Below are 16,549 nucleotides of genomic sequence, written 5' to 3' on the forward strand. Positions count from 1 at the left end.
ACCGTTAGGCCAGTTTTCTGCCATCTGTGCTCGAGCAGCTGGGTTTGGGTTTTTAGGGAGCGGGGATGACTGTTATACCAGGGGGATCGGGTGGGTTTGGAGATGGTCCTGGATTTCAGGGAGATGAGAGTTGAAAGTGGAGGAGAGGCGATAATGGAGCAGCTGGACGGCTGCTTCAGGACCTCTGCAGGTGGAAGGCCAGAGGGATAGGATATTGGAGGAATGTGAGGGCCTTTGTGAGGGTCTCAGGGGTCGCCTTTTCCACAGGAGGTAGAGTATGGTTGAGGGCTTGGTGGACGAGAGAGGGATGTGAGAGGAGAAGGAGATGAGGAAGTGGCCCAAGATGCCCTTGGCCATTATGCTCAGGTCGGAAATGCCAAGGCTGTGGGTGATGATGAGGTCAAGGGCATGGCCACGGTTGTGGGTCGGTGAATTAATGTGAAGGGTGAGATTTAGGGAGGAGGTCAGTGAAGTCAGAAGGGGAGTTTAGGTGGAGGTTGAAATCGCCCATTATGAGCAGGAGTTCGGAGCAGAGGGACAGGGGAGAGGAGATATGTCAGAGAGGAAGGAGCCAGGGGGCTTAGGGGGGTGGTAGACCAGAAGGATTTTCAGTGGGAGAAATGGATGAAAGAGTGCGAGGTGCTCAAAACAGGGGAAGCAGCCAGAGGAATAGGGGGAAAGAGCAAGGGAAACTTTGGAGATGAAGGCCACCCCACCGCCACGTTAAGTTTGGAAGGAGTAGCCTAGAGGGGAGGCTTCAACTAGGGGGATGGGGTCATTGGGGGAGAGGCAGGTTTCTGTGAGCCCAAGAATGTCAAGGTGCTCATTCAGGATGAGGTCATGGATGGTGATGGCTTTGTTTGTGAGGGAACGGACATTTTGAAGGGAAATGCGGGTGGGTTTGCTGGTGGGAGGAAAGAATGATACGAAGAGGATTTTAGGGTGTACAGAAGAGATGGCTGTGGAGTGCAGGGGGAGTGGAGAGTTGGGGAGGGTACGTATGAGGGAGGGGGAAGTTGTGTTTGCCTTAAGGAAGCTGTTTGTGCGGGGGGAGTGAATGATGGGACACTTGGGGTTGCTGCTCCACACAAAGGTGATTTTCTTTAAACAGTTCCTTTTTGCAATATTTAAATATCAGATCAAGAATCAGACCATGAATGCATTCCACTTACTCACAGCCTATGCATGGCTCAATGGTAGTGGTTTAAATTCCTTTTGCTTTTATGGACAATGTTCTAACTAGGCTGGAAGTGTACAATCATCGATGGGTGACTGAGGCACCAGCACAAGTACAACTGCAGTCCATGACACTGAGAGCAAAAAGCCTTTCCATTCAGTCAAAATAGCTCAGTCATTCTGAGGCTCATTTTCCACCATTACATCGATATGTTTGTAGAAGTGCCATGCTTTCAGGTTGCAGTTTCTCAGCATGGTGCCCAGCTGCTTGCCTGGACCGACTTCATACGTATCTGGAAAATCGGTGCCTTGTGCTCGTTCATACAAAGCATGCATGGTTTGTTCCCATTTCACAGGAGAAACCAGCTGCTTCACAAGCAGTCGCTGTATGTGTTTGTTGTGCATGTACTTTTTAGCGTCCACGTTCGAATAGACAGGCACAAGCGGCTTCTCGATGCTCATTCGCTTCAGGAGTTCTTGGAGCGGCTGAACTGCCGGGGCCATCAGCCGGGTGTGAAAGGCCCCACTGACTGGCAACATCTTGGTGCGCACAAAATGAAGCTTTCGGGAGTTTTTCTGTAAAAATTGGAGAGCCTGTGCAGAGAAAATGCAGCTTTAGTCATATCACCAAGGAACAGTGTTGCTGCACTGTTCTGCCACCTACAGGTGGATTAGTAACCCTTCAGCCCCATCTATACTGAGACTGAATAATGCCACTCAAATCCCTCCCTAAACTGTTAGTGCATTTATCTACAGTGTGTCAAAAGATATGAAACAAAACTTCAATTTGATTAGAATTAAAATCATGCGGCTTGCCAGTAGCTTAGCCGTTGCAGTGCTGGCCTATGTTAAACTAAACCTCACAGAGCAGGAAGGTCCCAGATTCATTACCTGGTCTGTGCTGAGTTAGCTGATCTCTGTCCAGAAGCAGTATGAGCGTCTGAAAGATTATCTAAAATTTGCCAGTTCCTGGTAACCAAGGAGTGACAAAAATATTAACGCTTAATGTAAAAAGCCCTCCACAAAATTCCAGACCATTTACTTATTTTCAGGATGTTAAAGATCCAATGACAGTGTTCAAAGCAGACAGGATTTCTCCATATGTCTTGGCTGACAATCTTGCTCTTGAATTGATCATTCAATTTGCAGCCTTGCTGGTTACAAATTACAAAATTCACATTTGCCTACACTACATTCATCACTAATTACTTGTCACTATAATTACTATATCTTGTTGAGATATTTCAACATAAGTCATTACGTTCTCTCTATCCCTCCCTAGTGGAACAGCACCACCTGTTTTGCTGTTGTTTTCACTGGGTATATCGGCTCCGATTAAATAGCACTGCTCCCTTTGTGGATCTTCTGGCTCTGACCCTCCCAAGGCTACAATAGAGGCCTGAAAGTTTTAGCCTAAAATCTAAACTAATCGAAGAATTTTCCAAATTTTCAATTCAGAAGCTGTTTTTCTACAGTATTTAAAAAGATCTGCACAATCTTAAATTTTAAGACAGTGATGTTAAGGCTATGACCAGGTGGAATTTGGGCCCTCTCACAGATCGGCTGTAGCATGGGTACTTCTTGAGGTATCCGTGGAACTGGTTAATTCTTCCAATTCAACTTCAGAATTCTATATATTTTAGCGTACACAAAATATCTCCTTTCAAACACCAAATGTTTTCCAGTGCCTTTGAGACATCTCAACGACGTGATAATCAACCACTTGCATTTATATAGCGCCCTTCACGGTGTAGTGCCCCACCACTGTTGATAAGTTGCTAAATCAAATCAAGGATTATTATTTGAACCTGTGGCCGTTATGTTCAGTTACTTTTACAGACGCTGCTCATTCATTCGAATTTTTCAATTAAAGGCCTCGTCGTTCACCAGCTACTGTCATGACAGTCCAATATTTTAACTTGTCATAAAATTTTCAAAAATTGTTCTGCCATTTTTCTTCCTTAGGTACTGACTCATATTAAGTTATGATTCCACAGGCACCCAATACCCAAGTGGACATGTGTGAGCCTAGGTGTTGAGTGTTGGCTTACTTGTTAGCCATAGGATATTAAAGCTTAATCCTGTTATTATCAAACATTAACACACATACACCTTCCATCAGGGGTCACTGGAAAGAGATCTGCTGGGTGAATTCCAGATAATTTTCCCCACCCTAGCCCAGGCACCAAACCCAATTTTACAGTCCCAAACTGCTGACATCAGCTAACTTTGCAGATCCAGATACCAGATCCTTACACAATATATTCACTGGACATTGGCTTTACCAACTAAAGTATTGGGGAGCTATTTTGTTTGACCGTAACCTTCTGAAAACACAGAGGATAGGAGTGACCCTAAAGCTTAACTTTGCAATGGTGATTTTATTTCCATTCTCCATCTTCTGTCTTTGAGGAAAAAAATAGTGCAGTTCTGGTGCAATACAGCACAGCACACCCTAAAACTCTACATATAATCATCTAAGTCTCTACATACAGTTATAGTGAATATATAAATATGAAAATTTAGCACAGCTCACCTGCAAATGTCCAGCGAACACGCGGCCATCAGGAAAGAGGTAGTTGGCAACGTCACACACAGGATCCTCCACTCCCAGGGACCTGCAGTGCTCTTGAGCTTCACGACAAGCAGAAGCGTATTTGGCTTCTGGACGTCCTATCACGGACAGCATACCACTGGGAATGGAGTCTGACGCCTGTTGCATGGCTTCTGCCCGCACCTTCACTGCATGGAGACCTGAGATGGGAAATGGCAACAGCCAACACGATTTACATTTCACTGACTTCCGGTTTGATTATTTTCTCCCTAATTTCCTCCCAATTTTATTCCTTTCTCTACTCCTCTTCCGAAGACATTTGACTCATTTTGCTTACACTGGAGAGCAATTTGTGGACCCCAGGAGCCCTTTTATTCCCCTACCTCGTACCTTGCCCAAATGGTTATTATTCATGCATGAGTCTGTTGGAAGATAATTTGACTGGGCGGGGGAACAAAATCACAGCCCAACCCAATCCTGACTATAAATTTACATGGCACCCTTCACATGGGGGAAGCACAACTTGTGAACTCTTGGGTCAGATCATATATATAAGGATTTGCTTATATAAAAAAAAAACTTTGTCCAATCTGACAGCCCCGATTTTACCTGAAAACCGTTTGTCAATCGGGAGGCAGTGGAGCCTGGCTTGAACTGATGAGATGAGCTCTCCAACCTGCTTACCCCCAGTCTGAACTGATTTATACACTGAGTGCAACACAACTGATATCCTTAGCCTAACCTTCAACAAACTCCATAGCTCCAGCGAAGACAAGCGCGGTGAATTCTCCCACACTGAACCCTGCCGCTCCGACACACATCTCGACTGCCTGGAAGATCAACACAGACATATGTAGCAATTTTTAACAGAGACATTAGAGTGAAACAGAAATCCAACATGAATTACTGTTACAGATGGCTGCAAATCACCCTGGGCTACAGATTGAAAATCAGTCACCATTTCCACTTCTAATCACAACAACTTGCAGTTATATAGCGCTCTTCATATAGAATAACATGTAGGGCTCTAACTTGTGATCCTTACTGGAAAGGATCAACTGAGATGCTTTCCGTGGTTAAATATCCCGCGGACACTCACAACAGCATCCTGTGAGTTACAACCCTTGTGTTACGGTCAGTGACACAGGAAAAGCAGCTCACCTGGGCACGGATCTGCACTGCAGCACAGGAAAATTGGAAATGGTGGTGGATGGGGGTGAATAATAATAATAATCCTTACATTTGATATCTAACAAACCGCCTTCAAACTGTTTCTCCTCCCGCTCCTGCCCGGTCACCTGTGGTGTATCCCAAGGCTCCATCCTTGGCCCCTCTGCTTCATTTATACGCTCCCTCTTGGCGATGTCATCCGCAGACACAGGGTAAACCGGGGGGGGGGGGGGGAGGGGAGGAAGGTGACCAAAGGCTCGGTCGAAAAGAAAGGTCTTCAGTCGAGACCTGAAAATAGGAAGAGAGGGGGAGAGGCGAAGGGAGTGAGGTAGGGAGTTCCCGAGCCTTGGGGCATAGTGGCTGAAGGCACAGCCGCCAATGGTGGAGCGGAGTATTCGGGGACAAGGAGGAGGCCAGACCCGGTGGAGTGAATGCAATGGGCACTATTGTGAGGAGAGAAGAGGTCAGACAGGTAGAGGGATGCAGAGGAGTGGAGGGATTTGAAGACAATGGTGAGGATCTTGATGTCGATCCTCTCTGGGACAGGCAGCCAGTGCAGTTTGGCGAGGACTGAGGTTATCGGGGAGCAGAGTTTGGTGTTCCCTACAATTCACATTGATAAGACAGAAGCCATACTCATTGGCTCCGGTCAAAGTCTTCTATCCCGTGGCTCTGACCTCCCCAACCTCCCCAGCCTATCATTCAAACTTACCAAACCGGTGTGCAACCTTGACCCCAGATTCAACCCACAGCTGTCTTTCCTTCCATGCATCTGGGCCCTGACCAGAACCATCTTCCTCCACATTTCCCGCCTCCGACCGTATCCTTACCCCAGATGCAGCCGAAACATTCGACTATGCATTCGTCACGTCCTGACTCGACTTTTCAAATGCCCTGTTTGACGGTTTCCCCAGCTCCACCATACAGTTCCAGCTGATCCAAAACTCCGCTGCTCGCAAAGTCACCAGCACTAAACTCCGCAGCTTCATCACATCAGTCCAAGTCGGGCTCCACTACCTCCCAATTGACGAATGGTTCGATTTCAAGATCCTCACACTTGCTTTCAAATCCCTTCATGCCCTGGAAACTCCTGACCTCTCCAACATACTTATCCCCAACCCACAACCCACTGCCTCCGCTCGACTGGCTCCGGCCTCCTGCATGTTCTCCGGGCCCTCCTCCACCATCGACAGCCAGTCACTACGCCCCGAAACTCTGGAACACCCTTCCTCTGTCCACCTGCTTTGCCCCTTCGTTCCCCGCCTTCAGGTCGCGAATGAAGAACTTTCCTTTGCCTACGGTCACCCACCCCCTCCGCCCGGCTCTGTGCTCCGCCACTGTCAAGCGCTCTGGGACCCCACCCCGCGTGAGGGCCTCTATATAAGTGCAAGTTGTTGTTGATATAGGGGCCGAGTCGCAGTGTCCAGACATCTCAAAGCGCTTCACCGGATAATACTGCACTTTGTAGGCGAAACACATGTGCAAAGTGTGACAGTTCACAGACGGCACTCACTTGGGGGTTGACGTGATTCAGCCTCTCCACTGCAGCCAGAGAGGTGAGGAACACGGCGGGTTGGCAGTGGACCGTCCTGTCCAGCTCCGACTGCGGCCCATTCAGACACAGCTCCATCAGGTTGTAGCCGAGGATCTTCTCCGCCGCCGCGAACATCTGTCGGACGCTCTCGTACTTCAGGAGCCCCCGTCCCATCCCCACAAACTGACCGCCCTGTCCGGGGAACAGGAACAGCGAGGAGGCTCGGGGGCGGCTCCTGGGCCTCCTCCTCGGGGGGGAATCGCTCGTCTCCTCCGTCGTTTCCAGCATTGCTGCTATGTCCGGGGGTCTGTCGGCGGCCGCAGAGCGCGGGGACCCGCACAGTCCCCTCCAGGGGAAGCCCCGCAGCCGACAAACAGCTTGAAACCGCATGGTCACGAGGCGCGGGGCCGCGGGGCCCGGAGGGAGGCCGCGGCCTCTCCGCAGGCCGTGGGAGTGAGGCCTTACACCAGCCCCGCAATGACAGTCAACAGCCGCCGCTCCCTGAGCTCCCCGGGCCGGCCCCGGCCCCCCGGCCCCGCTCCCTGAGCTCCCCGGCCCGGCCCCGCTCCCTGAGCTCCCCGGCCCGGCCCCCCGCGACCCCCGGCCCCGCTCCCTGAGCTCCCCGGCCCCGCTCACTGCCCCGCCCCGCACACCCGGGGCTCAGTCAGTGCCCGGAGCTATCTCGGCTCTCAGTCTGTGTGTGTCTGTCTCTCTCTGTCTGTGTCTCTCTCTGTGTGTGTCTGTCTCTCTTTCTCTATATATCCGTGTGTCTGTGTCTCTCGGTCTGTCTCTCTGTGTGTGTCTTCTGTCTCTTTGTCTATCTGTGTGTCTGTCTCTCTTCTGTGTGTCTGTCTGTGTGTTTTATTTGGGGCACTTTGCAGTTTAAACAGACGACCACACGCGCTCTCACAGTGGCGACACCGTAACATCACTTCCGGAGGCGGGGCTTCTGTAAACAGTAGTGTAGAATGGAGGGTTTGGTGGGCGGGTCCCAGAAGTGACCGGCGATTGGTGCAGTCTGTGTGACCGACAAGTGATGGGTGGAGCCTATGCGAGTGACCGGTAGTGGGTGGAGCCAAGTATGCGTTCAGGGTGGAGTCCTGGTGAGTGACAGGCGGTGTGCTGAGGGGGGCGGGTCCTGGTGAGTGACAGGCGGTGTGCTGAGGGGGGCGGGTCCTGGTGAGTGACAGGCGGTGTTCCGGCCCCCGGGCGGATGATTGACAGGTAGGGGAGTTCCGGGGGAGCGCAGAGACAGTGGCAGCGGAGAGAGAGAGAGAGAGAGAGGAGATCGCAGCCGCAGGTGGATCCACTGAAATGGTGAGTGCTCTCTGTTTTTCGTCCCTCTGTTTACACAGCAATCACCTGACACTGTCATGGTTTAGGACCATGTGCGAAACCTGCACACTGAGTGGTTCTTTAAATGCAACTTCCAAATGACTGCCCCCCCCCCCCCCCCCACACCCCCCCCACACCCCCAACTACAGTCTGTGTAGCCTTTCGCTTCAAACCTCCAGATGCACCCCTTGGATTCAGCCCCTGTCAGACAGTGAGTTTCACTTGGAAAAGTGGCTTCAGAGGTGCCTGGAGTCCAGTAGATATCTTCAGAAGTATTTAAAAACAGCAGTTTCTGAAATTGCATAACTTTTCTCAAAGTGTTAAAAGTTATGCAATTTCAGAAACTGTGAGTGATCCCCCTGCTGTTTGTCAGTTACCATTTGCACCCTATAGACTTGAGCGCTTAACATAAAATAGTTGTCTTATCTTTCTTCACCCTGTGAAGGCTCTTTTGTAAGGGAATACGGAAAAGCAGTCAGGCAGTCCGATCCGCTTCGCTGTCGGATGGTGCCCGGTTACTTTGTTTTTGAATATTACTGCTGATCCCAAACCAATGGAGCTGCATTCTCCTAAAAAGAATGACGTTTCTGCTGCCATTGCGCTTTTGAGACGTTCTTCTGAGTGAAGATCGCTACATAAATGCAAATTATCGCGTGCAAGTGATATAGGTTTTCTTGTTTTATCGTAAAAGTAAGTTGCTGGGTTCAGTCTCTTCCTTGCTGGTCAGAATTTTTGACACCATGATTAAGAGTATCCAAAAACAAACCGAGAATTCCATACATCCGATCTACACGTGGAAATTCCAGAGAAAGATTGTTGGAATGGAATGCGCACTCTCTTCCTGGAGGGACACATCCTCCTTACCTAATTCCGTAATGTATTAGGTGCAGGTCGGCAAGAGCCAAGGCTTGTGAACCCCAGAGTATTGCAATGGGGGTACTGCTGGAGTCTAACCAGCTTAATTTGAGAGTTTAGCTCCCATTCCCAGGAGTGTCCCGAGAATGAAAGTGATGGATTTGGGATCATGTCGAAATAGAGGATTTTTCGCAGAAAAGGTATAGATTTATGAAGTTTCCACTCCCACTCGCTTATATGCAGGGGATACTCCAACCAGAAAAAGCATTCACTCCATATCTTCCTTCCTTCCTCTTAACTCCGTGAAAGAAAAAGTGGATAAAAAAAGGCGACAAGTTCTTCTTCCAACCGCCCAGCCCTGCAGTGTGGGAGTGCCCTGTAAATGCTGCAATGAAACATTCAGTATCTATTAGAGTTTAATATTGGCTTTGGCTCCATGTACTTTCCATGTTATCTACTTAGTAGTTTAGCTCTTTGTTTCACCACCACCAAGTGCAGGCTTGACTGGTCACAAGTCGGAAAGGTTTGAAAATTTGGATGCACGTCAGTTTTGCCACCAAGAAAATAAAATGATTCGGGATTATTATTAGGTAATGAGATAAGGTTTAATTAAATTTTTTTTGGTCAGCTGGGCCCTGACACATTCTGAAACCCATCAACATGCAGTATCCAACCAGACAGAGTTCCACAGATACAACCGAGCTACCCTACCTGTTAGGGCTTTGGCTGCAGTGTTTATGGGAGCTGAGTGAGATGAAGCCCTGCTCCTCCGTGAGTGTCTGTCCCTCCCAAGTCCTCCCGATGAGTCAGGCTGGTAGGTTGTCATCAGCAATGCCCTGGAATACTGTGGGTAATGTTCACACCTCGAGTCAGCTAGTCCAGTTCGGACTATGGATTGAATCTGGAACCTCTGATCTGTTACAGTGTGTTCAGTGGTACATTAACAGGGCAATATGGAAATGGAAAAACAACCTTACATACAATATATTCTAGTAACTTCAACATGGATGTAAAAAGTCTTTCTCGGGTTATCGGGTAAGTGCTTTCAGAAATAGGCCATTTTTGCATCAGCAATTGGGAGTGGATATGTATTAATTAGAAAACAAGTGGCATTGTTCAAGAAGCAGTGGCTTGAAGCAGTGGGTGAAAGCCAACAAAACATAAAGGCTCCAATTGAGGGTCATTGCGGAGGCTGGAGGCATAAGTTTTCACAATGTCTGGTCACCACATTTTTCATCAAAATGAAAATAAAAAATTATGCAATCTTGGAAATCTTTTACTTTTGTCTGCACTGCTTGAAATCTGTTACGATTTACAACAAATTACATTTGTATAGTGTCTTTCACATCAGGAGGACTTCCCAAGGCGCTGGACAATGTAGGATTTGGGCCCGAGCTGGGGGTTGGGATCAGGAGAGATGGAGGGCAGGGAGGGTAGGGATCGGGGAGTGACCAAAGATGGGGTCGAAGAGGAGGGCCTTGAGATGGGTCTTGGAGGAGGCAGGGGAGGGACTGGGATGGAGTTCCAAAGGGTGGGGATAATAGGATTGAAGTGCAGTAACACTTTACCAACTTGCACTGTATTTGAGTGGGTTGATCAGTGGTTGTTTAAATGATGTCAGGCACCACTTTCCTACCTCAGGCTTTAAATGAAGCAGTTGGTAACTAAACAGTGATTTTACTGCGTTCTCAATGAAAAGGTTTGGGAACACTCTTGCACATCCCAGTTTGCTTGGAGACAGTTCGGCCTCCTGCTTCCCTTTTTCCTACACCCCTCCCCAAGCTGGTAATTATTTTATCCAGCACAAAAAGTTAAAGACCTGAATGGACTCAGTATTACTCTTGGCATTTATATACACTCCGTTTAGTTGGACATAGCTTTTGTAGGACCACAGTTAGTCACAGGAATGTTTGTTCAGTCAATCTTTGCCAATATGTTTCCACTTTACTGTTCAGACACAGCTCAGTCTCTCAAAACCTCTCTCTTTGCCTATGGTTTGACCACCTCTCGCTCCTCCTACCCCCTTCCCTTTCCCCCCCACTTCTCCCTCCCCCCCTCCTCCCTCCACCCCCCACAAAAATACACAGTCAATTCACTTTACAGTATAACCTATGAAGCGCTTTGTGATAACAACAACAACAAGATTCCATTTATAGAGCGCCTTTCACGTCGTCCCAAGGCGCTGAGACGTCCTAAGACACTATATCAAATGCAAGGATTATTATTATGGCGAATTCTTTGCGACATTCACAAACACCAATTCCCCGGGCGCCCCCGGACACCCATTTTCCAGGACTGCCCCCCCTCTACCTGACCACAAATTCAGTTACAACATCCGAAAAGTTGACATGAGAGGGAAGTTCCTCCAGAGGGTCAATCGGTTGCAACATGTTCAGGATTTACCAATTCCTTACGCAAACCTCGCAAATTAGAGAAAACAATGTTTGGACAGTGTCCTTCATTATTGCCCTCGAAGCGATTGTTTCTGCCGAGTAACTTGGAAGTTGACCTTCAGCTGTGCTCTGGGATGATAATACAAACATTGTCGCCAACTCTTGTCAGGGTGGAATGTTGAGCAGAGCTTGTGTCCTTCATGTCCGCATCTTCTGGAAAATTGTGAATTTAGGATTTTTTTTTAAACAACTGCCTGCCAGAGAAATGCAGGAAGTGGACCAATTGACAATCTTTTGCAGCTTTTACCATCAAAAGACTGATTTGTTGTCTTAAAATCAACCAGTGGAGTTTAGAATCAATGGTGTGCTCTTGCTCCCTATCTCACCATACAGGTTTTGGCACTGCCCTCCCCCCCCCACCCTGCTTGTGTTCGTTTTGCCTTCCCCCCAGGCTCAGGCTCAACCACCAGCTCCCCCTCCCACTTCCACAAAAAGTCTGAAGAGTTTTGAATGAAATTCATACTTATACAACTTACGTGTGTGTAAATATTCTAAATTTTTGTTTAGAATTACAATTTTAAATTTTTTTATATACGAGTTCATTCTTTTTCCTAATTTTGTCCGCACTGGCATTGCCTCTGCCCTCATTAGTCTGACCTCCTCTTACTGGACTGAGGTTCCCTCAGCGCATGTTGCCCTCCAGTAATTGAATTTTTTTTAAAACAAAGTTTGCATTGCTATTCAAAGGCCTTATCTTTAGCAAACTAAATCATTGGATCCCTTTTCTTTCTCAGGTCATCAAAATGCCCCCATCTTGGGTCTACGCTTTTGGTTTTACTACATTGCCGTGTGTTGGCGGAGCTATTGCCGGTTTGATAACCCGGAATGAGATTTCTCATTGGTACGCGACTCTGAAGAAGCCCTCATGGTGTCCATCCAATGAGATATTTGGCCCTGTGTGGACAGGACTGTACATAGGCATGGGGTATGTAGCACTTTAACATGTACATGAGCTAACTCGTCTTGTCTCTGGTCATACAACTATTATTGGAGGGTTAAATATTGAACCCTTAGGTTTCAAGGTGGGTGGAGGAGAAGGTGGCATCTCCTTTTAGAGAATATTCCATCAAAAAATAAAAATCGCTAGGCCTGCAGTTGATATGTTGAATGTTTTACAAAGATTTGCAAGAGCTATGGGACTTCTGCCCTTGGTCATTCCAGATCCTGTGCCCCAGTAAGGTAACCTTTTGGGGTTGAATCTGGCTGCTAAATGAAATACAGTGAGTAGTCTCTGGGCACTGATATGGTGGTCAAACTCACCTGCCGCATGTGTCCTTCTATCAACTAGCCCTTCTTTAAGTTTTTCCTAGTTTCAGCTCGCTGGGATATGCCCAGACTGCAACTGACAGAACAGGAGGATAACTCACCCCCAATCTACACTGCAAATTAGGGTGGAAATGACTCACAGTTGCTCTCACTCGCTCATCTTTTCCCATTTTAGCCTTCCCGTCATCTCCCTTTGGCAATGTTTTGGCCGTGGCAGTAGGGGAGATTAACTGAAGAACATGGTACCGTTTAAAAATTGCAAAATCTCAATCTCTATTTTAAGAATAAAACAAACAAGAAGTCAGCCTCCAGCTCCTGCAACGCTGTCAGGGCAGAGGGATGCTGAACAGTTCTATTCACACTGTGGCTGGGAAAGGCTGCTGCTACTCTGAGCTTTTTGTGGTTTCAAGCAGGGTAGTCAACCTTTTGGCCTGCAGCTTGCATCTGCGTCTGATTTCAAACACCCCCCCCCTCCCCCCACTCGCTCCCTCCATAAACCCATAAATGTCAGGTTATGTTTCTGGAACGTAAATACAAAAATATTGCTTATGTGGCCCACGGATGTTTCTCCAATAGGGCATCAGGTGCTCAGCAGGCAAAAGGTTGGCCCATCCTAGTTAAGTATGCGTTTTATCTTACAGGCGTATTGAAATTTCAAACACTACAAAGTGACTTAGGGACAGCTGGTGAGGGATCACTGAGCAATAGATTGATTTAGGACTAATTCCATGGTCTTTTCCCCATCCTCAGCTATGGTTCTTACCTGGTGTGGCAGGACCTGGGCGGATTCAACAAGAGTGCCTTAGTCCCACTCGGTTTATACGGAACCCAGCTCATACTCAACTGGTTGTGGACTCCTATTTTCTTTGGCCAACACAAGATTGGTGCCGTAAGTATAGACAAGAACAGAAGAAAAGACTATTTGGCTATCAGAGTTAATTCTCAACTACCTCATTTTACTGGTGACATCATCAACCTCTCCCTGACATCCGCCACTGTTCCTACCCCACTCAAAAACAGCCCCCACCTTGAAGAAACCTTCCCTTGACCCATCACAGCTATCCAGCTACAGGTCCACCCGCCACCTCCCTTTTCTGTCTAAGGTCCTTGAGAGAGCCGTCACCTCCCACCTTTCTCTTTCCTCCCACTCCCTCCATGAGCCCTCCAATTGGGTTTCCGTGCTGCCCAATAGTCAAGGTCACAAATGACATCCTGACCATGTGTAACCAGAGCTCTCTCTGCCTCCTTGTCCTCCTTGACTTCTCCGCCGCCTTTAATACTGTGAACCACTCAATCCTCCTCCACCGCCTCTCCCGCCTCAACCTTCAAAGGTAGTGTCCTTGGCCGGTCCTACCTTTCACTCTGCCTCCACTTAATTTCTGCAAACAGCTTCTCCTCCAGCCCCCGCACCGTCTAGTGCGGCTTTCCTCAGGGCTCTGTCCTCGGTCCCCTCCAATTCATCCTTTACATGCGCCCCCTTGGTGACATAATCCGCAGACATGGTGTAAATTTCCACATGTATGCGGGTGATACCCAACTCTGTCTCTCTGCCTCCACCCTCAACTCCAGGATTACTGGCGCTCTGACCTGTCCAACGTCAAATCCTGGATGAGGGACAACTTTCTCCGACTGAATGTCAGCAAGACCGAGGCCCTCCTGATTGGCTCACCCCAGCGCCTCCGCACCTCGGGCGCTGGCCTCCACGGCTGCACAATCAACCTCACTAAGCCAGTCAGGAACCTGGGTGTCTTGTTTGACCCTGAACTGTCCTTTCTCCCCCACATCCACGCCATGACCGGCACTGCCTACCACCACCTCCGCAACATTGCCAGACTCCGCCACTGCCTCACCCCTCAGGCTGCCGAAACCCTCACCCACACATTCGTCACATCAAGGCTCGATTACGGAAACTCCCTCCTCATTGACCTTCCCATCTCTTCTATTCACAAGCTGCTGATCATCCAAAACTCAGCAGCTCGTGTACTCTCATGCACCAGGCTCCACGACCCCATCACTCCCACCCTCGCCTGACTCCACTGGCTCCCCATCCCTCAGAAGGTTGAATTCAAGATCCTCGTCCTCACTTTCAAGGCCATCTATGGCCTTGCCCCCTCTTACCTCTCTGACCTGCTGACTCCCTACCAACCTGCCCACTCCCTCCATTCAGCGAGCTCCGGCCTGCTCCATGTCTTCCGCCCGACCCGCCCTACCATCAGTGGCCGGGCTTTCAGCCTCTCTGACCCCACACTTTGGAACTCCATCCCACAGTCCCTTCGCCTCGCTTCCTCCTTTGCCTCCTTCAAGGCCAGTCTCAAGATCCTCCTCTTCGATCGTGCCTTCAGTCACCCTCCCACCTCTCTGCCTTCCCTTACCCCTACCCCACCCCTTCCCCATGCTTGGGTCCAGCGCCATGGGAAGTCCTCCAGGGAAAATGTAATTTTGTTGTTGTTATTGTTGTTGAAGTGTCATATCCAGTCGAATTTCTCTGAGGCTTTTGTCTTGACAACTGCCCCCTTCTAGATAGTACATTTACCACTTGGAGTAAAGTGATCTCCGTCCGCATTGTGTTAAAGCAGTTTTTCCTAACATAGAATTTATGTCACCTTGTCTGAGAAAACAACCAAGGGTAATGTTGAAATTAACCTATCACCTTGGACATGGTTCACATCAACTAACATGCGTCTGCAAGTTAGGCCTTAGAGCTTCCCCTCTGGAGGGTGAAAAAGTGTGGCAGAGACTGGTTGAATTGACTGTGGGTATGGATAGCGTAGAGGCGCTTGTTCACAATGGAAAGCTGTCCAGTCTCATTTTGTTTGCTCAGCCAGATATCTGACACATGCGGAAACCAATCGCCATGCTTAGGAGAATCCAAACCAGACTATGTTCCATATACTTATGCCACCTACACAAGGAAATTTCTCTGTGTCTGGAAATGGAGGGACGCACTCCGTTTACCTAATTCCAGAGGTGCAGGTTGGTGAGAGCCAAGGCTTGGGGGACCACAGAGTGTGCCATGAGGATATTGCTGGAATCAGCAGGATCCCTGGTGAGAGCAGCTCTTGTATGGCTGCAATGCTGACCCTTGTCTGTTGGTGTTTTAGGCTTTAATTGAAATAATCTGCCTGTATGGTACAGCCGCAGCAACAACTGTCTCCTGGTACTCCATCAATAAGACCGCCTTTTATCTCATGCTTCCTTACATGAGCTGGCTGACCTTGGCTTCCGTCCTGAACTACGTCATCTGGAGAGACAACCGGGATAAGCAGGAGTAGAAACATCTCCTTGCTGGCTGCTGTGGAGGCCCAAGGATCCCAATCCAGCCCAACCACAATCTCTAACAATACCCAGTGCAAGAACAAATTGCATTGACCACACTTAAAATGATTTTAAAACAATCGGTGTTTCTGTTACTTTGTAATTAGTGTCACCTTGAACTCCACCAACTTGTAACCATTATTGTTTAAAATATATTAAAAAAACTGATATTATGTAATTGTATGTAATTCTACTGTGTTTCTCCATCTGCCTTCCAACTACAAGTGCAATTACACAGCTACTCAGTGTGTATTCTGGTGCCTCATCTACCGGTCTTCACATTCTATACTTTACTATCAAGTAACAAAACCTCTCTATGACAAGAACTGCCACCAACAAACAACAATTTATATTTCACTGTAGGATAATGTCTCGGAGGACTTCACAGTAGTGGAGTTAAGACGCTGAGCAAGGGAGAAAGGAGGTGAGCACAGGTGCTATCGAAGAGGTAGGCATTAAAGATAGAGTGGGTGAGGTGGAGGGACAGGGAAAGGGAGGTCCAGGGGTTAGGGGTGTAGTGACTGAAGGCTCGGCCACTGATAGTGGTGCGGAGAGGGAGAGGGAACCTCAGCAGACCCGTCTTAGCTGAGAAGGGGGTGGGTGGGGGGTTGGGGGGGGGTCAAGAGGAGGAGTGAAGTATGGGAAGATAAGATTTCTAATGCAGATCAAGTTTTGGGATGCAACTTTAGGTCATGAAGGCTTCCCATCAGCACATTTAGCCATCCCAAATGTAGGTGCTCTTGTAGTATTGATGACATTGTCTTAACCAATGCAACTGCAGCACTGTCCACTGAAGTGGAGGATGACCGACTACATGTTCTTTGTGCTCTACTTACCCACACAGAGGTGCAAGAGAGCATCTAAAGCAACTCACTTCACATTGACATGCTT

General features: G+C 48.3%; 2 protein-coding genes across 2 annotated transcripts; one reads left to right on the forward strand and one right to left on the reverse strand.

Moving 5' to 3' along the window:
* Window positions 1-858: 858 nt before the first annotated feature.
* On the reverse strand, window positions 859-6,944 carry mcat (malonyl CoA:ACP acyltransferase (mitochondrial)). The gene is made up of 4 exons (XM_007898548.2): window positions 6,414-6,944; window positions 4,473-4,560; window positions 3,713-3,930; window positions 859-1,770 (listed from the first exon to the last, which is right to left on the reverse strand). Exons 1-4 carry the CDS (start codon window positions 6,822-6,824, stop codon window positions 1,348-1,350), a joined length of 1,140 nt encoding a protein of 379 aa, XP_007896739.1. The 5' UTR covers window positions 6,825-6,944; the 3' UTR covers window positions 859-1,347.
* Window positions 6,945-7,703: 759 nt separating this feature from the next.
* tspo (translocator protein) lies at window positions 7,704-15,830 on the forward strand. The gene is given in 4 exon segments (NM_001292137.1): window positions 7,704-7,751; window positions 11,812-12,002; window positions 13,094-13,232; window positions 15,445-15,830. Coding segments are annotated over 4 exon segments (504 nt in total). The 5' UTR covers window positions 7,704-7,748; the 3' UTR covers window positions 15,616-15,830.
* Window positions 15,831-16,549: the final 719 nt, after the last annotated feature.

This window comes from Callorhinchus milii, unplaced genomic scaffold, assembly GCF_018977255.1.
Source record: "Callorhinchus milii isolate IMCB2004 unplaced genomic scaffold, IMCB_Cmil_1.0 Scaffold5, whole genome shotgun sequence".
In the NCBI taxonomy this organism is placed as follows: domain Eukaryota; kingdom Metazoa; phylum Chordata; class Chondrichthyes; order Chimaeriformes; family Callorhinchidae; genus Callorhinchus; species Callorhinchus milii.